This window comes from Salvelinus alpinus, chromosome 34 (assembly GCF_045679555.1).
Source record: "Salvelinus alpinus chromosome 34, SLU_Salpinus.1, whole genome shotgun sequence".
NCBI lineage: Eukaryota > Metazoa > Chordata > Actinopteri > Salmoniformes > Salmonidae > Salvelinus > Salvelinus alpinus.
Window position 1 is genome coordinate 3,476,819 of NC_092119.1, and position 16,793 is coordinate 3,493,611.

The 16,793-nt window shown below is 43.5% G+C and overlaps 1 protein-coding gene across 2 annotated transcripts in view; it reads right to left on the reverse strand.

Moving 5' to 3' along the window:
- LOC139563424 (glycogen phosphorylase, liver form) overlaps positions 1-16,793 on the reverse strand; it is a 32,586-nt gene that overhangs the window by 11,297 nt on the left and 4,496 nt on the right. For both annotated transcript variants that reach the window (XM_071382084.1, XM_071382085.1), the window contains exons 4-13: positions 15,751-15,854; positions 11,341-11,472; positions 10,565-10,676; positions 8,423-8,505; positions 6,945-7,082; positions 6,761-6,853; positions 6,056-6,202; positions 3,597-3,760; positions 583-697; positions 359-460 (exon numbers count right to left, since the gene is read on the reverse strand). In XM_071382084.1, the coding sequence (XP_071238185.1) occupies positions 359-460; positions 583-697; positions 3,597-3,760; positions 6,056-6,202; positions 6,761-6,853; positions 6,945-7,082; positions 8,423-8,505; positions 10,565-10,676; positions 11,341-11,472; positions 15,751-15,854 (1,190 nt within the window). The remainder of the gene's footprint in view (positions 1-358; positions 461-582; positions 698-3,596; positions 3,761-6,055; positions 6,203-6,760; positions 6,854-6,944; positions 7,083-8,422; positions 8,506-10,564; positions 10,677-11,340; positions 11,473-15,750; positions 15,855-16,793) is intronic.

Sequence of the window (16,793 nt, forward strand, 5' to 3'; positions counted from 1 at the left end):
GCGTTTGCATGGAATTATATATGGTCAACTTCCTGTCTGCTCTGCGTTTGCATGGAATTATATATGGTCAACTTCCTGTCTGCTCTGCGTTTGCATGGAATTATATATGGTCAACTTCCTGTCTGCTCTCCACACTGATGTGTACTCAGTGTATTTATTCAGTTGGTTGGATTGTTTGCCTGGCTGGAACATGGTTTTTATCCATATGGGGGGTAATTTCCTGCCAATATTACTATTGGGAAATGGCATGGTTCTTTAGAACAGTAAATATACAGAGTAGAGCTCACAAATATGATCCATTATAGGTCATGTGTGTTGACTGTTGTTAATGAAGGGGTGGGGGAGACGTAAGCTTCACCTGCTTGACTTTAGAGACATCTCTAATGAAGGTATCATCGTCGACCAGCTCATTGAGCTTCTGTAACTGGCTGAGGTCCTTCACATATTCCTCCCCAATGGCCTAGAAGCATGTAGACAAAGTACATGAAGGTGACATAGCAAATTAGCAAAGAAAATTAGCATTCAAAAGATACAGGAATATCAAGAGAGATAAAAACGGCCAATCAAAGATGGCAATCAAACCTCAGCAATGAGCTCAGCCAATCCCGGGTTACAGAGGAGGAGCCAGCGTCTAGGAGTGATGCCATTGGTCTTGTTCTGGAACTTCTCCGGTTCTAATTCGCTGAAGTCTCGGAACCTTTCAGAATAAAAAAGGAAATATATTTTAGAATCTAGAAGGACGCTACTAGAAGACGGTAGAATCGTGTTCAATAAAGCCCACCGTAGCAAAACACTTGTTCAGAAGATTACATTTAAAAAAAAAAGTTTACTTAAAAACTGGCAAGTTAGTTAAGAACAAATTCTTATTTACAATGACGGCCTAGGAACAGAACGACAGACTTTTACCTTGTCAGCTCGGGGATTCGATCTAGCAACCTTTCAGTTTCTGGCCCAACACTCTAACCACTAGGCTACCTGCCGCCCCTGGTTTCAGACAGTTGGGAGTTTCTCTTACATTGTATGCCTACTGAACACAACCTGGAGAAGCCCCATTGTACACATCTGAGAGAACACTGCTACTATCAGGGAGAACACAGTGGAGATGAACCATCGTACATATCAGAGAGAACATTGCTACTATCAGGGAGAACACAGTGGAGATGAACCATCGTACATATCAGAGAGAACATTGCTACTATCAGGGAGAACACAGTGGAGATGAACCATCGTACACACATCAGAGAACGCTGCTACTATCAGGGAGAACACAGTGGAGATGAACCATCGTACACACATCAGAGAACGCTGCTACTATCAGGGAGAACACAGTGGAGATGAACCATCGTACACATATCAGAGAACGCTGCTACTATCAGGGAGAACACAGTGGAGATGAACCATCGTACACATCTGAGAACGCTGCTACTATCAGGGAGAACACAGTGGAGATGAACCATCGTACATATCAGAGAGAACATTGCTACTATCAGGGAGAACACAGTGGAGATGAACCATCTTACATATCAGAGAGAACGCTGCTACTATCAGGGAGAACACAGTAGAGATGAACCATCGTACATATCAGAGAGAACATTGCTACTATCAGGGAGAACACAGTGGAGATGAACCATCGTAAATATCAGAGAGAACGTTGCTACTATCAGGGAGAACACAGTGGAGATGAACCATCGTACACATCAGAGAGAACGCTGCTACTATCAGGGAGAACACAGTGGAGATGAACCATCGTACACATATCAGAGAGAACACTGCTACTATCAGGGAGAACACAGTGGAGATGAACCATCGTACACATATCAGAGAGAACACTGCTACTATCAGGGAGAACACAGTGGAGATGAACCATCGTACACATCAGAGAGAACGCTGCTACTATCAGGGAGAACACAGTGGAGATGAACCATCGTACACATCTGAGAGAACACTGCTACTATCAGGGAGAAGACAGTGGAGATGAACCATCGTACACATCAGAGAGAACACTGCTACTATCAGGGAGAACACAGTGGAGATGAACCATCGTACACATATCAGAGAACGCTGCTACTATCAGGGAGAACACAGTGGAGATGAACCATCTTACACATCAGAGAGAACGTTGCTACTATCTGGGAGAACACAGTGGAGATGAACCATCGTACACATATCAGAGAACGCTGCTACTATCAGGGAGAACACAGTGGAGATGAACCATCGTACACATCAGAGAGAACACTGCTACTATCAGGGAGAACACAGTGGAGATGAACCATCGTACATATCAGAGAGAACGCTGCTACTATCAGGGAGAAAACAGTGGAGATGAACCATCTTACACATCAGAGAGAACGTTGCTACTATCAGGGAGAACACAGTGGAGATGAACCATCGTACACATCTGAGAACGCTGCTACTATCAGGGAGAACACAGTGGAGATGAACCATCGTACACATCAGAGAGAACGTTGCTACTATCAGGGAGAACACAGTAGAGATGAACCATCGTACACATCTGAGAACGCTGCTACTATCAGGGAGAACACAGTGGAGATGAACCATCTTACACATCAGAGAGAACGTTGCTACTATCAGGGAGAACACAGTAGAGATGAACCATAGTACATATCAGAGAGAACGTTGCTACTATCAGGGAGAACACAGTGGAGATGAACCATCGTACATATCAGAGAACGCTGCCACTATCAGGGAGAACACAGTGGAGATGAACCATCGTACACATCAGAGAGAACATTGCTACTATCAGGGAGAACACAGTGGAGATGAACCATCTTACACATCAGAGAACGTTGCTACTATCAGGGAGAACACAGTGGAGATGAACCATCGTACACATCTGAGAACGTTGCTACTATCAGGGAGAACACAGTGGAGATGAACCATCGTACACATCTGAGAGAACACTGCTACTATCAGGGAGAACACAGTGGAGATGAACCATCTTACACATCAGAGAACGTTGCTACTATCAGGGAGAACACAGTGGAGATGAACCATCGTACACATCTGAGAGAACACTGCTACTATCAGGGAGAACACAGTGGAGATGAACCATCTTACACATCAGAGAACGTTGCTACTATCAGGGAGAACACAGTGGAGATGAACCATCTTACACATCAGAGAGAACGTTGCTACTATCAGGGAGAACACAGTGGAGATGAACCATCGTACATATCAGAGAGAACGCTGCTACTATCAGGGAGAACACAGTGGAGATGAACCATCTTACACATCAGAGAGAACGTTGCTACTATCAGGGAGAACACAGTGGAGATGAACCATCGTACATATCAGAGAGAACGTTGCTACTATCAGGGAGAACACAGTGGAGATGAACCATCTTACACATCAGAGAGAACGTTGCTACTATCAGGGAGAACACAGTGGAGATGAACCATCGTACACATCTGAGAACGCTGCTACTATCAGGGAGAACACAGTGGAGATGAACCATCGTACACATCAGAGAGAACGTTGCTACTATCAGGGAGAACACAGTGGAGATGAACCATCGTACACACATCAGAGAACGCTGCTACTATCAGGGAGAACACAGTGGAGATGACCCATCTTACACATCAGTCTTGATGATGTTGGAGTGTATCTCAGCGACTCCGTTGACGGCGTGAGATCCCACGATGCACAGGTGAGCCATGTTGACCCTCTTGCCTCCGTCCTCCTCGATCAGAGACATCCTGCGTATCCGATCCACGTCCTCTGGGAAGAGAGCTGAAATCTCCTGCAACAACACCAGAAACATACTCTGTCAGCTGGATCCCGATCCATATCCCTCCTAAACCACACGATGCTGCCAACCTGAACAGTCTGGTTATTGATACAGTCCAAGCAGCATGTCTAAGGATGAATTAGGGCCAAGAGGAGGAGTAGGGAGCTGATGGGGACCGGATGAGTGTCCATGCGTCTTGTAAGGGAGGGAACATTTCAAGTCAGTCAGTAGCAATGTATTCATACGGTTAGCAGGGAGCACAGCCCAGTCTATAGTAGTACATCAGAATACCACCCAGTGAACCCAGTCTATACAGTACATCAGAATACCACCCACTAAACCCAGTCTATACAGTACATCAGAATACCACCCAGTGAACCCAGTCTATACAGTACATCAGAATACCACCCAGTGAACCCAGTCTATACAGTACATCAGAATACTACCCACTAAACCCAGTCTATAGTAGTACATCAGAATACCACCCAGTGAACCCAGTCTATACAGTACATCAGAATACCACCCACTAAACCCAGTCTATACAGTACATCAGAATACCACCCAGTGAACCCAGTCTATACAGTACATCAGAATACCACCCAGTGAACCCAGTCTATACAGTACATCAGAATACTACCCACTAAACCCAGTCTATAGTAGTACATCAGAATACCACCCAGTGAACCCAGTCTATACAGTACATCAGAATACCACCCACTAAACCCAGTCTATACAGTACATCAGAATACCACCCAGTGAACCCAGTCTATACAGTACATCAGAATACCACCCAGTGAACCCAGTCTATACAGTACATCAGAATACTACCCACTAAACCCAGTCTATAGTGGTACATCCAGTCAGAATACTAAACCCAGTCTATACAGTACATCAGAATACCACCCAGTGAACCCAGTCTATACAGTACATCAGAATACCACCCAGTAAACCCAGTCTATACAGTACATCAGAATACTACCCACTAAACCCAGTCTATACAGTACATCAGAATACCACCCAGTGAACCCAGTCTATACAGTACATCAGAATACTACCCACTAAACCCAGTCTATAGTGGTACATCAGAATACTACCCACTAAACCCAGTCTATACAGTACATCAGAATACCACCCACTAAACCCAGTCTATACAGTACATCAGAATACCACCCACTAAACCCAGTCTATACAGTACATCAGAATACCACCCACTGGACCCAGTCTATAGTGGTACATCAGAATACCACCCACTAAACCCAGTCTATACAGTACATCAGAATACCACCCACTGGACCCAGTCTATACAGTACATCAGAATACCACCCACTAAACCCAGTCTATAGTGGTACATCAGAATACCACCCAGTGAACCCAGTCTATACAGTACATCAGAATACCACCCACTGGACCCAGTCTATACAGTACATCAGAATACCACCCACTAAACCCAGTCTATACAGTACATCAGAATACCACCCACTAAACCCAGTCTATACAGTACATCAGAATACCACCCACTAAACCCAGTCTATACAGTACATCAGAATACCACCCACTAAACCCAGTCTATACAGTACATCAGAATACCACCCACTAAACCCAGTCTATAGTAGTACATCAGAATACCACCCACTAAACCCAGTCTATACAGTACATCAGAATACCACCCACTAAACCCAGTCTATACAGTACATCAGAATACCACCCAGTGAACCCAGTCTATAGTGGTACATCAGAATACCACCCAGTGAACCCAGTCTATACAGTACATCAGAATACCACCCACTGGACCCAGTCTATACAGTACATCAGAATACCACCCACTAAACCCAGTCTATACAGTACATCAGAATACCACCCACTGGACCCAGTCTATAGTGGTACATCAGAATACCACCCACTGGACCCAGTCTATAGTGGTACATCAGAATACCACCCACTGAACCCAGTCTATACAGTACATCAGAATACCACCCACTGGACCCAGTCTATACAGTACATCAGAATACCACCCACTGAACCCAGTCTATACAGTACATCAGAATACCACCCACTGGACCCAGTCTATACAGTACATCAGAATACCACCCACTAAACCCAGTCTATACAGTACATCAGAATACCACCCACTGGACCCAGTCTATACAGTACATCAGAATACCACCCACTAAACCCAGTCTATACAGTACATCAGAATACCACCCACTAAACCCAGTCTATACAGTACATCAGAATACCACCCACTAAACCCAGTCTATACAGTACATCAGAATACCACCCACTAAACCCAGTCTATACAGTACGTACGTCCAGGTGTCCCTGGTTGATCCTGTAGATGATCTGAAGGTGTCTGGGCAGCAGGGTCTCCAGCAGTCCAACGGGCCAGCGCTCCAGAGCCTCAGGAAGCACCGTGTGATTGGTGTACGCAAAGGTCCGCTTGGTGATGGCCCACGCCTGATAGGACAGAGCAATGGTTCTAATAGCACTGAATGACGTAGCCTGGTCACTTTAATAATGTTTACATACTGTTTTACTCATCTCATATGTCTATACTGTATTCTATTCTACTGTATTATACTCAATGCCACTCTGACATTGCTCGTCCTAATATTTATATATTTCTTCATTCCGTTATTTTACTTTTAGATGTGTGTGTATTGTTGTATATTGTTAGATATTACAGCACTGTTGGAGCTAGGAACACAAGCACTTCTCTACACCTGCAATAACATCTGTTAAATATGTGTATGTTGACCAATAACATCTGTTAAATATGTGTATGTTGACCAATAACATCTGATAAATATGTGTATGTTGACCAATAACATCTGATAAATATGTGTATGTTGACCAATAACATCTGTTAAATATGTGTATGTTGACCAATAACATCTGATAAATATGTGTATGTTGACCAATAACATCTGCTAAATATGTCTATGTTGACCAATAACATTTGATTTGATGGATACAATAAATAATCAGTTTCATCCTCTCCCTCTCTAAACTCACCGTGTCCCAGTCCAGTTTCTCGATGTCCACAAAGACCCTCATGAGCTCTGGGATGGCCATGGCAGGATGAGTGTCATTCAGCTGGATGGCCACCTGTCAACACAATTTTTTAAATTTTTTATAACCAACTGTATTTTTTTGTTGTTGTTAGGATTCAGCGGAGTCATGATAATCAATAAGTAACCTTCTCTGGGAAGCTGTCGAAGGAAACCGGGCCGGAGGAGCCCTTCTTGGAGTTCTTGAAGCGTCGGACGATGTCCTGGAGGGTAGCAGCCACCACAAAGTACTCCTGCTTCAGCCGCAGCTCCTTCCCTTCAAAGAACTACAACAATGGAGGAGAGGAATCAAGAACTACAACAGTGGAGAAGGATGGAATCAAGAACTACAACAATGGAGAAGGAGTGGAATCAAGAACTACAACAGTGGAGAAGGAGAGGGAATCAAGAACTACAACAGTGGAGAAGGAGAGGGAATCAAGAACTACAACAACGGAGTAGGAGAGGAATCAAGAACTACAACAACGGAGAAGGAGAGGAATCAAGAACTACAACAACGGAGAAGGAGTGGAATCAAGAACTACAACAATGGAGAAGGAATGGAATCAAGAACTACAACAATGGAGAAGGAGTGGAATCAAGAACTACAACAGTGGAGAAGGAGAGGGAATGAAGAACTACAACAGTGGAGAAGGAGAGGGAATCAAGAACTACAACAGTGGAGAAGGAGAGGAATCAAGAACTACAACAATGGAGAAGGAGAGGAATCAAGAACTACAACAATGGAGAAGGAGTGGAATCAAGAACTACAACAATGGAGAAGGAGTGGAATCAAGAACTACAACAGTGGAGAAGAAGAGGAATCAAGAACTACAACAGTGGAGAAGGAGAGGGAATCAAGAACTACAACAGTGGAGGAATCAAGGTGAGCATGCCAAAATGGCACCCTATACGTAATAGTGCACTACTTTAGACCAGGACCCATAGGGTAGTGCACTACTTTAGACCAGGACCCATAGGGTAGTGCACTACTTTAGACCAGGGCCCATAGGGTAGTGCACTACTTTAGACCAGGACCCATAGGGTAGTGCACTACTTTAGACCAGGACCCATAGGGTAGTGCACTACTTTAGACCAGGGCCCATAGGGGAAACATCCACAAATAGGAGGGGGAGAAAACAAGAGGTGCCAAGTGAGAATTAGAAACGACCCACACACAGAGAGAGACAGAGAGACAGAGAGACAGACAGAGAAACAGAGACAGAGAGAGAGACAGAGACAGAGAGACAGACAGAGAAACAGAGACAGACAGAGAGAGACAGACAGACAGAGAGAGACAGACAGACAGAGACAGACAGAGACAAACAGAGAGACAGACAGACAGACAGACAGACAGAGAGAGAGAGAGACAGACAGACAGACAGAGACAGACAGAGAGAGAGGTCCCGTGGGGCTCAGTTGGTCGAGCATAGCGTTTGCAACGCCAGGGTTGTGGGTTCAATTCCCACGTGGGGACCAGTGTGTGAAAAGAAATCTATGCATATGTATGCACTCAGTATTGTCAGTCGCTCTGGATAAGAGCGTCTGCTAAACGACGTGAGAGAGAGCAGGAGGGAGAGGAAATGGACTAACACCTACGTGGTCAATGTACCAATCTAGAACTTACATTATCATTGGGGTAAAGCACACGAGAAATATTCTCCGCCAGATTCCTGTCCAGAACAGCTTGGATGTAATCTCCAACATTGACTGAGGAGACATAGAATGACACATAGAAGTGATTTACAGGACCTTAATAGGAGAAGACACAGAGGTGATTTAATAGGGACCTTAATAGGAGAAGACACAGAAGTGATTTACAGGGACCTTAATAGGAGAAGACACAGACGTGATTTAATAGGGACCTTAATAGGAGAAGACACAGAAGTGATTTAATAGGGACCTTAATAGGAGAAGACTTGTACATTTCTGTTTCTCAGGAAACGAAACGGCTTCATATTATTCACTAGAGTCACCGGTTCAATGCTGTCATCATTTAGGCCTGGATTCTAACTTGAGATGTGTGTGACTTTGTTTCCTCCGTAAAGCGTACATTGCCAAAACCGCATTAATTTAGTTGACAGGTGACTAAAGTGCTTGCATCTCAAGCTAGCTCTGGTCCAGGGCGTTAAATACAGCTCGCTAACACAGCCTTCTTCAAGCCGTTTGAGCAAGTCACACTAACACCATGGACCAGAGCTAGCTCTGAGTAGGCAGGTGTTAAATAGTCAAGTCATCCGCCTGGCCATTGTCGTGGCCCTTTCTGGGTATAGAGCCTGGCATCCCTCCTCTCCCTCCCCCTCTCTCTCCCTCCTACACCCAGGTTTTGTTATCTCAGGTTGTAAATTCCTGGAGGAGACTCTTTCCTCCCGGGCCAGGCAGTATAGAGAGAGTGAGTTTCACAGTAGAACAAAGGAACTTCTTCTACATCACAGAACTTGAGAACTGAACAATGTCCATGTTTTGGAGAATGTGTAAACGGTCGGTGGAGTAGCCAGCTACGACCCGGTCCGTTTTGATTCATGTTTGTGACCTCATGAAAGACAATACAGCCACATTACCATAACTCTGTTTATACAGGAGCCTCCGTTATGAGGTTTGCGTCTAATTATTGTATAAAATTAATGAGTAAAGATGAAACTATTTGTGAAATTATGTAATGTGATTTTAAACCGTTAATGTGAGAGAATTGTATTCCCTTTAAAGTTGAAGTCATTGGCACGCCCCCATGAGCACAGACAAGGGACAGCCCTTTTCTACTGTTCCCGAATAAAACCCCCACCTGAAGAAATCCTCGAGACCATGCGTACCTCGATCACCGAGGGGGCGAAGGTTTGAATAGAGACCACAAAAACCTCAGTGTCCGCTAAGGTTGTAATGGTTGTTGAATTCCTAACCATACCACGTGGAGCATTCGCTACACGGATGGAAATGGTTCAACTCTGAGACTATCGATCCCGACAGAATAAGAGCAAATCTTAGATACTAATTACTAGTCTGCAGCTAGAAATTGTCAACCTGAGATGCGAAGACCGACAACCACCGAAACATCTATTCTATAAGAACATTTCTGAATGGTACTCTGAAGTATCCATTCTAACCACGAGAGACTTCATGGAAGCAGAGAGATGATCAGATGAACTTTCTAACAGAAAGACGGACGATTCCAACAGAGATCCCGACGACACACTGAGCGTAAATATATATATTGATTGCAATTATTCCCGAATGAGTGAGCATTCATGTGCAAAGGATTAGCATTTCAATCAATATAATTATCAACTGTGTAGTGACTCTTGTCTTTCCCGCCCTTCTCAGTCCACCAAGCCGTCATATCTGCTTAGCCCAATAGGGAACCTCCCCTATCATTTCCTTGTAACCATAGCTACTGTTTGTTTGTTTATGCATTTCTGTGATTATTTAGTTAGCTAATCATTTATTTACTAAGACAATTGGTGTGTGGATGATTCATAGTAAAGACTGGGTTCGTGCCGATAACCAACAATTTACGACGTTTGGAATGAGACTAATGTGAAGTAAAGAATAATTCATTAATGAGAAGACTAATTGATCAGATATTAAAATATCTTTAGAGTTATATTAGGAAAATTATTACTTTGTAATCTGAAGATTTTCCTTGGTGCCCCGACTTCCTAGTTAATTACATTTACATGATTAGTTTAATCACGTAATAATAATTACAGAGAATTGATTTGATAAAAATAACAGTCTTCAATTTAATAATGCCCAAAGACACGACAGCACTTACAGTCCTTCAGGTTGAAGTCGTTGGGGGCTCTGGCAGACCACAGCCTCATGGTGTTGACTGTGTTGTTCATATACCCAGGGATGGGCGTGTCATAAGGCATAGCAAGGACCACCTATAGAGGCAAGGCATGGGGTGGAAAAGGGATTAAGATTAGGTTGAAGATTAAGATTAGGTTGAAGGTTAGGTTGAAGATTAAGATTAGGTTGAAGATTAGGTTGAAGATTAAGATTAGGTTGAAAATTAGGTTGAATATTAAGATTAGGTTGAAGTTTAAGATTAGGTTGAAGATTAAGATTAGGTTGAAGATTAGGTTGAAGAGTAAGATTAAGTTGAAGATTAGGTTGAAGATTAAGATTAAAATGTAAGACTTATTTATCATCTTAAAACTTCCTTCCAAATAAGATTACGGGTAAATTCAAGACGATAAATTAATAAATACCAAGCTCAATAAAATTATAGATATGCAGGTACTGTACTTAGTGAGTCAACCTATGGGAAAAAATGGGAATACTTGAATTTAACATGATAAATATCAGTAACACTTTTACCAAGGTTGACTAATGACCAAAACAATCTTTTTAACACCAATAATGGCCCTTATTTGCCGTTATACCTGTGTAGTGACCGTGTAATAACACAAGTGACAATGTAACTATATTAGAAAATGCATCTCAAATCCCCATAGATACGCAGGTACTAAAGTGGTACAACTTAGCACTATTATCAGCATGTTACAAATTTAAAAAGGTAGTATTCATTATCATAATTTTAAGTACCTGTGTGTCCACCCATTTGGCCCCTTCCTTAGACTCCTCCACTCTGCCATAGAAGTGCACTGGTAGCATGTACTCAGGGCGGGCCTTCTCCCAAGGGTTACCGTGACGCAGCCAATCGTCTGCTTCTTCCACCTAGGAACAAGCCAATCACATGACAACATACTGTATAAGGGTTTACAAGTGAATTTCAAAAATTGAAATGTGACTAAGCAAAACTTGAATGGGTCAATATGTTTATGAAACCATAGCCTGGTCTCAGATCAGATTGTGTTCTTGCCAACTCCAGCGCTCATTGTCAAGCCAATGGCATGACAACACAAACAGAGTGGTACTCAGGCTAATATAGCCGTAGATGGTCCATGTACAGCAGTAGTAGTAGTAGTAAAGTACAGTGTATTATAGCATGGGTACAGTGTAGTATAGTTACAGTACACATACAGGTAGACAGTACAGCATGGGTACATTACAGGTACAGTACATTACAGGTACAGTACAGGATATAAGCCACCTCCAACGTTGTTTTTGAGAATTTGGCAGAACATCCAACCGGCCTCACAACCCAGACCACCTGTAACCGTGTAATCACGCCAGCCCAGGACCTCCACATCCAGCTTCTTCACCTGCAGGATCATCTGAGACCAGCCACCCGGGCAGCTGATGAAACTGTGGGTTTGCACAACCAAAGAATTTCTGCACAAACTGTCAGGAACCGTCTCAGGGAAGCTCATCTGCGTGTTCGTCGTCCTCCCCAGGGTCTTGACCTGACTGCAGTTCAGCGTTGTAACCGACTTCAGTGGGAAAATGCTCACCTTCGATGAACACGGGCACTCTGGAGAAGTGCGGTCTTCACGGATGAATCCCGGTTTCAACTGTACTGATGACAGACAGCGTGTATGGCGTTGTGAACAGAGTGCCCCATGGTGGCTGTGGGGTTATAGTACGGGCAGGCGTAAGCTACGGACAATTGAACCCAATTGCATTTTAATCAAATGCATGATAATGCACGACCCCATGTTGCAAGGATCTGTATACAATTCCTGGAATACGAAAATGTCTCACTTCTTCCCTGGCCTACATACACACCAGACATGTCACCCAATGAGCATGTTTGGGATGCTCTGGATCGACGTGTACGACAGCGTGTTCCAGTTCCCACCAATATCAAACAACTTGGCACAGCCAATGAAGAGGAGTGGGACAACATTCCACAATCAACAGCCTGATCAACTCAATGCGAAGGAGATGTGACGAGCTGCATGAGGCAAATGGTGGTCACACCAGATACTGACTGGTTTTCTGATCCACGTCCCTCCCTTTTTTTAAGGTATGAGACCAACAAGATGCATATCTGTATTCCCAGTCATGTGATATCCATAGATTAGAGCCTAATGAATTTATTTCAATTGACCGATTTCCTCATATGAACTGTAACTCAGTAAAATCTTTGAAACTGTTGCATGTATATTTTTGCTCAGTGTAGTTCAACATCTGGTTTTGGTAGATTAAGTTGACAAAGTTTTTTCCAACCCGAAACTGACCACTTAAATGACCCGCGTAAGAATTTTCTATACAGAAAAAAACGAAATTAGCGCAGATGACTGTAATTTCATCCATATTAAAAGAGATAATCTCAAACTATGGCAATAAAGCCGTTCATCTACTTCCCCAGTCGGCATGCTAACTGTTCCTGTAGACTTTGTGCTAACGCCGGTCATTGTGCTAAAGCCATTCATCTACTTCCCCAGTCGGCATGCTAACTGTTCCTGTAGACTTTGTGCTAACGCCGGTCATTGTGCTAAAGCCATTCATCTACTTCCCCAGTCGGCATGCTAACCGTTCCTGTAGACTTTGTGCTAACGCCGGTCATTGTGCTAAAGCCATTCATCTACTTCCCCAGTCGGCATGCTAACTGTTCCTGTAGACTTTGTGCTAACGCCGGTCATTGTGCTAAAGCCATTCATCTACTTCCCCAGTCGGCATGCTAACTGTTCCTGTAGACTTTGTGCTAACGCCGGTCATTGTGCTAAAGCCATTCATCTACTTCCCCAGTCGGCATGCTAACCGTTCCTGTAGACTTTGTGCTAACGCCGGTCATTGTGCTAAAGCTAGTTAGCATTGTCTAGTGAAACTACTGTACTTCCAACTTCATTCATACTGAAATGGTATGTTGCAGCTAGCAATATTAATAAAACAATACATTTTCCCCCACACCAAATAAATATAACTATAGTGAACAAAAAAATACAAATGAACACATTTTACTGAGTTACAGTTTGTATAAAAGGAAATCAGTCAATTTAAATAAATTCATTCAAATCTATGGATTACACGTAGGCCCGCCCACTGGGGAGCCAGGCCCAACCAATCAGAATGAGTTTCTCCACAAAAGGGCTTTATTACAGACAGATATACTTCTGTTTCATCAGCTGTCCGGGTGGCTTGTCTCAGACGATCCCGCAGATGAACATGCCGGATGTGAAGGTCCTGGGCTGGCGTGGTTACACGTGGTCTGCGGTTGGACGTACTGCCAAATTCTCTAAAATTACGTTGGAGGTGGCTTATGGTAGATAAATGAACATTCAATTACAGTCCAACAGTTCTGGTGGACATTCATGCAGTCAGCAGGCCAATTGCACGCTCCCTCAAAACTTGAGACATGTGGCACTGTGGCATTGTGTTGTGTGACAAAACTGCACATTTTAAAAGTGGCCTTTTATTGTCCCCCCAGCACAAGGTGCACCTGTGTAATGATCATGCTGTTTAAATCAGCTTCTTGATATGCCACACCTGTCAGGTGGCTAGACAATCTTGGCAAAGGAGAAATGCTCACTAACAGGGATATAAAACACATTTGTTTACAAAATTTGAAAGAAATAAGCTTTTTGTACGTATGGAACATTTCTGGGATATTTTATTTCAGCTCATGAACCATGGGACCAACACTTTACATTTTTATAATAATAATAATTTGCGGACCCCTAGGGGTGGACGAGGACCCGTTTGCAAACCCCTGCTCTAGATGACTATACAAAGACAAACTATACAAATACTACAGCTGAGCTTCTCATTCTAAAACGTTTCATCATTCAGTCAGTGTGATCTGACTGAATGATGGTCTATAGGGCCCCCCCCCCTATCCCCCAAAATACAAATTTCCCCACAGACATGACCTGCTGCTATTACGACACAAATTGAAATATCTTTCATGTACGCTTTTAACTTCAGAATAAAAATAAACACAATAGGCCATATATAATTGTTTTGAACACATTTGTAAAGTATAAATATATATTTTTAAAAAATCAGTGGGGGTCCCCTGGGCAGCCGGGGTTGATTTAAATTGAAATCCACCCCTGTCACACTGTTGCAATCCAGGCTGGAGCCACAGAGGAAGGACGTGGGTCGTCACACTGTTGCAGACCTGGAATCTTTCAAAATACATTTTGGCGTTTGCTCTAATCTGACTGGACTCTTAGCTGCCAGATGGGCAGGATTATTCTATTACCCCCCTACTCTGTACTTTACCCCCCTACTCTGTACTTTACCCCCCCCTGTAAAGTACAGTGTAGGGGGGGTAAAGTACAGTGTAAGCCCAGATACACCAAGCAAGCCCAGATAAAGTATTAGAAATGATTTTGAATGATATTTGAACCCAGGTCTGCGGTGTTCGTCAATCATTAAGCAGAAAGAAGGTTGCTGTCTTCTTCGCTCTCTGTTGAAATGGTGAAACACTGGCTTGTATCCCAAATAGCACCCTATATAGTGCACATCTTTTGAACAGAGTCCTACGGCCCCTAGTCCAAAGTAGTACACTACATAGGGAATAGGGTGCCATTTGGGACCAGTGCCTGTTGCGATAGCCTTCTCAACCTCTGAGCCAACCAATCGACTAACGTGTTGTTGCCCTTGTTTGATTCTGATAACAACCTACAGTACATACACACCGGAGGGGTTTTTGCCCTTTTGAATTTGGGCTGTGTGTTTGCAGTGCAATGCACTTTTGAACGCTGAACTAGATTGTATTGATTATTCATTGACTGAAGCGGAGCGAGGCACGAAACCTGTTCTGTACATACCGAATAGTGTTGGAGAAGTTATACTCTACTGCAAAGAATGAAATCCTTGTGGTTTGTCATTGTTAAAATGAGCTTTTTAAAAAAAAAAATATATATATATATATATATATATATATATATATATATATATATATATATATATATATATATATATATATATATATATATGGGTTTCTAATAGGGTAAGACAGTTTAAATAAGCTCATGACGCATTTATAAATCATATATCCAAGAATCAAAATGATACATCTCAATAATTTAGTCAAAAAACCTGGATGTACCAATCACAGACTGCCCCTTTAAAGTGCAGTAGATGAAGGCAGAGAAGTGTTACCTGCCAACCGTTCTTGATCTTCTGATTGAAGATGCCATACTCATAACGGATGCCATAACCGTATGCTGCCAGACCCAGGGTGGCCATCGAGTCCAGGAAACATGCTAGTCAGGGGATTTAAATTAATTACTAGGCAACGGTTCAAATATACTAACTGAGGAAGTATAAAGATACAGTGGACGCAAAGAAAACCTGTAGGGTGTAAAGTATGGAGTAAGGGGGGTAAAGTACAGAGTAAGGGGGGTAAAGTAGGTTGTAAAGTATGGTGTGAGGGGGGTAAAGTAGGGGGTAAAGTACGGTGTAGAGGGGTAAAGTACGGAGTAAGGGGGGTAAAGTAGGGGGTAAAGTACGGTGTAGAGGGGTAAAGTACGGAGTAAGGGGGGGTAAAGTATGGAGTAAGGGGGGGTAAAGTACAGAGTAAGGGGGGTAAAGTAGGTTGTAAAGTATGGTGTGAGGGGGGTAAAGTAGGGGGTAAAGTACGGTGTAGAGGGGTAAAGTACGGAGTAAGGGGGGTAAAGTAGGGGGTAAAGTACGGTGTAGAGGGGTAAAGTACGGAGTAAGGGGGGGTAAAGTATGGAGTAAGGGGGGGTAAAGTATGGAGTAAGGGGGGGTAAAGTATGGAATGGGGGGGGTAAGGTACGGTGTAGGGGGGTAAAGTATGGGGTAAAGTACGGCGTAGGGGGGGGTAAAGTACGGCGTAGGGGGGTAAAGTACGGCGTAGGGGGGGTAAAGTACGGCGTAGGGGGGGTAAAGTACGGCGTAGGGGGGGTAAAGTACGGCGTAGGGGGGGTAAAGTACGGCGTAGGGGGGGTAAAGTACGGCGTAGGGGGGGTAAAGTACGGCGTAGGGGGGGTAAAGTACGGCGTAGGGGTAAAGTATGGAGTAAGGGGGGTAAAGTACGGAGTAAGGGGGGTAAAGTACGGCGTAGGGGGGGTAAAGTAGGTTGTAAAGTATGGTGTGAGGGGGGTAAAGTAGGGGGTAAAGTACGGTGTAGAGGGGTAAAGTACGGAGTAAGGGGGGTAAAGTAGGGGGTAAAGTACGGT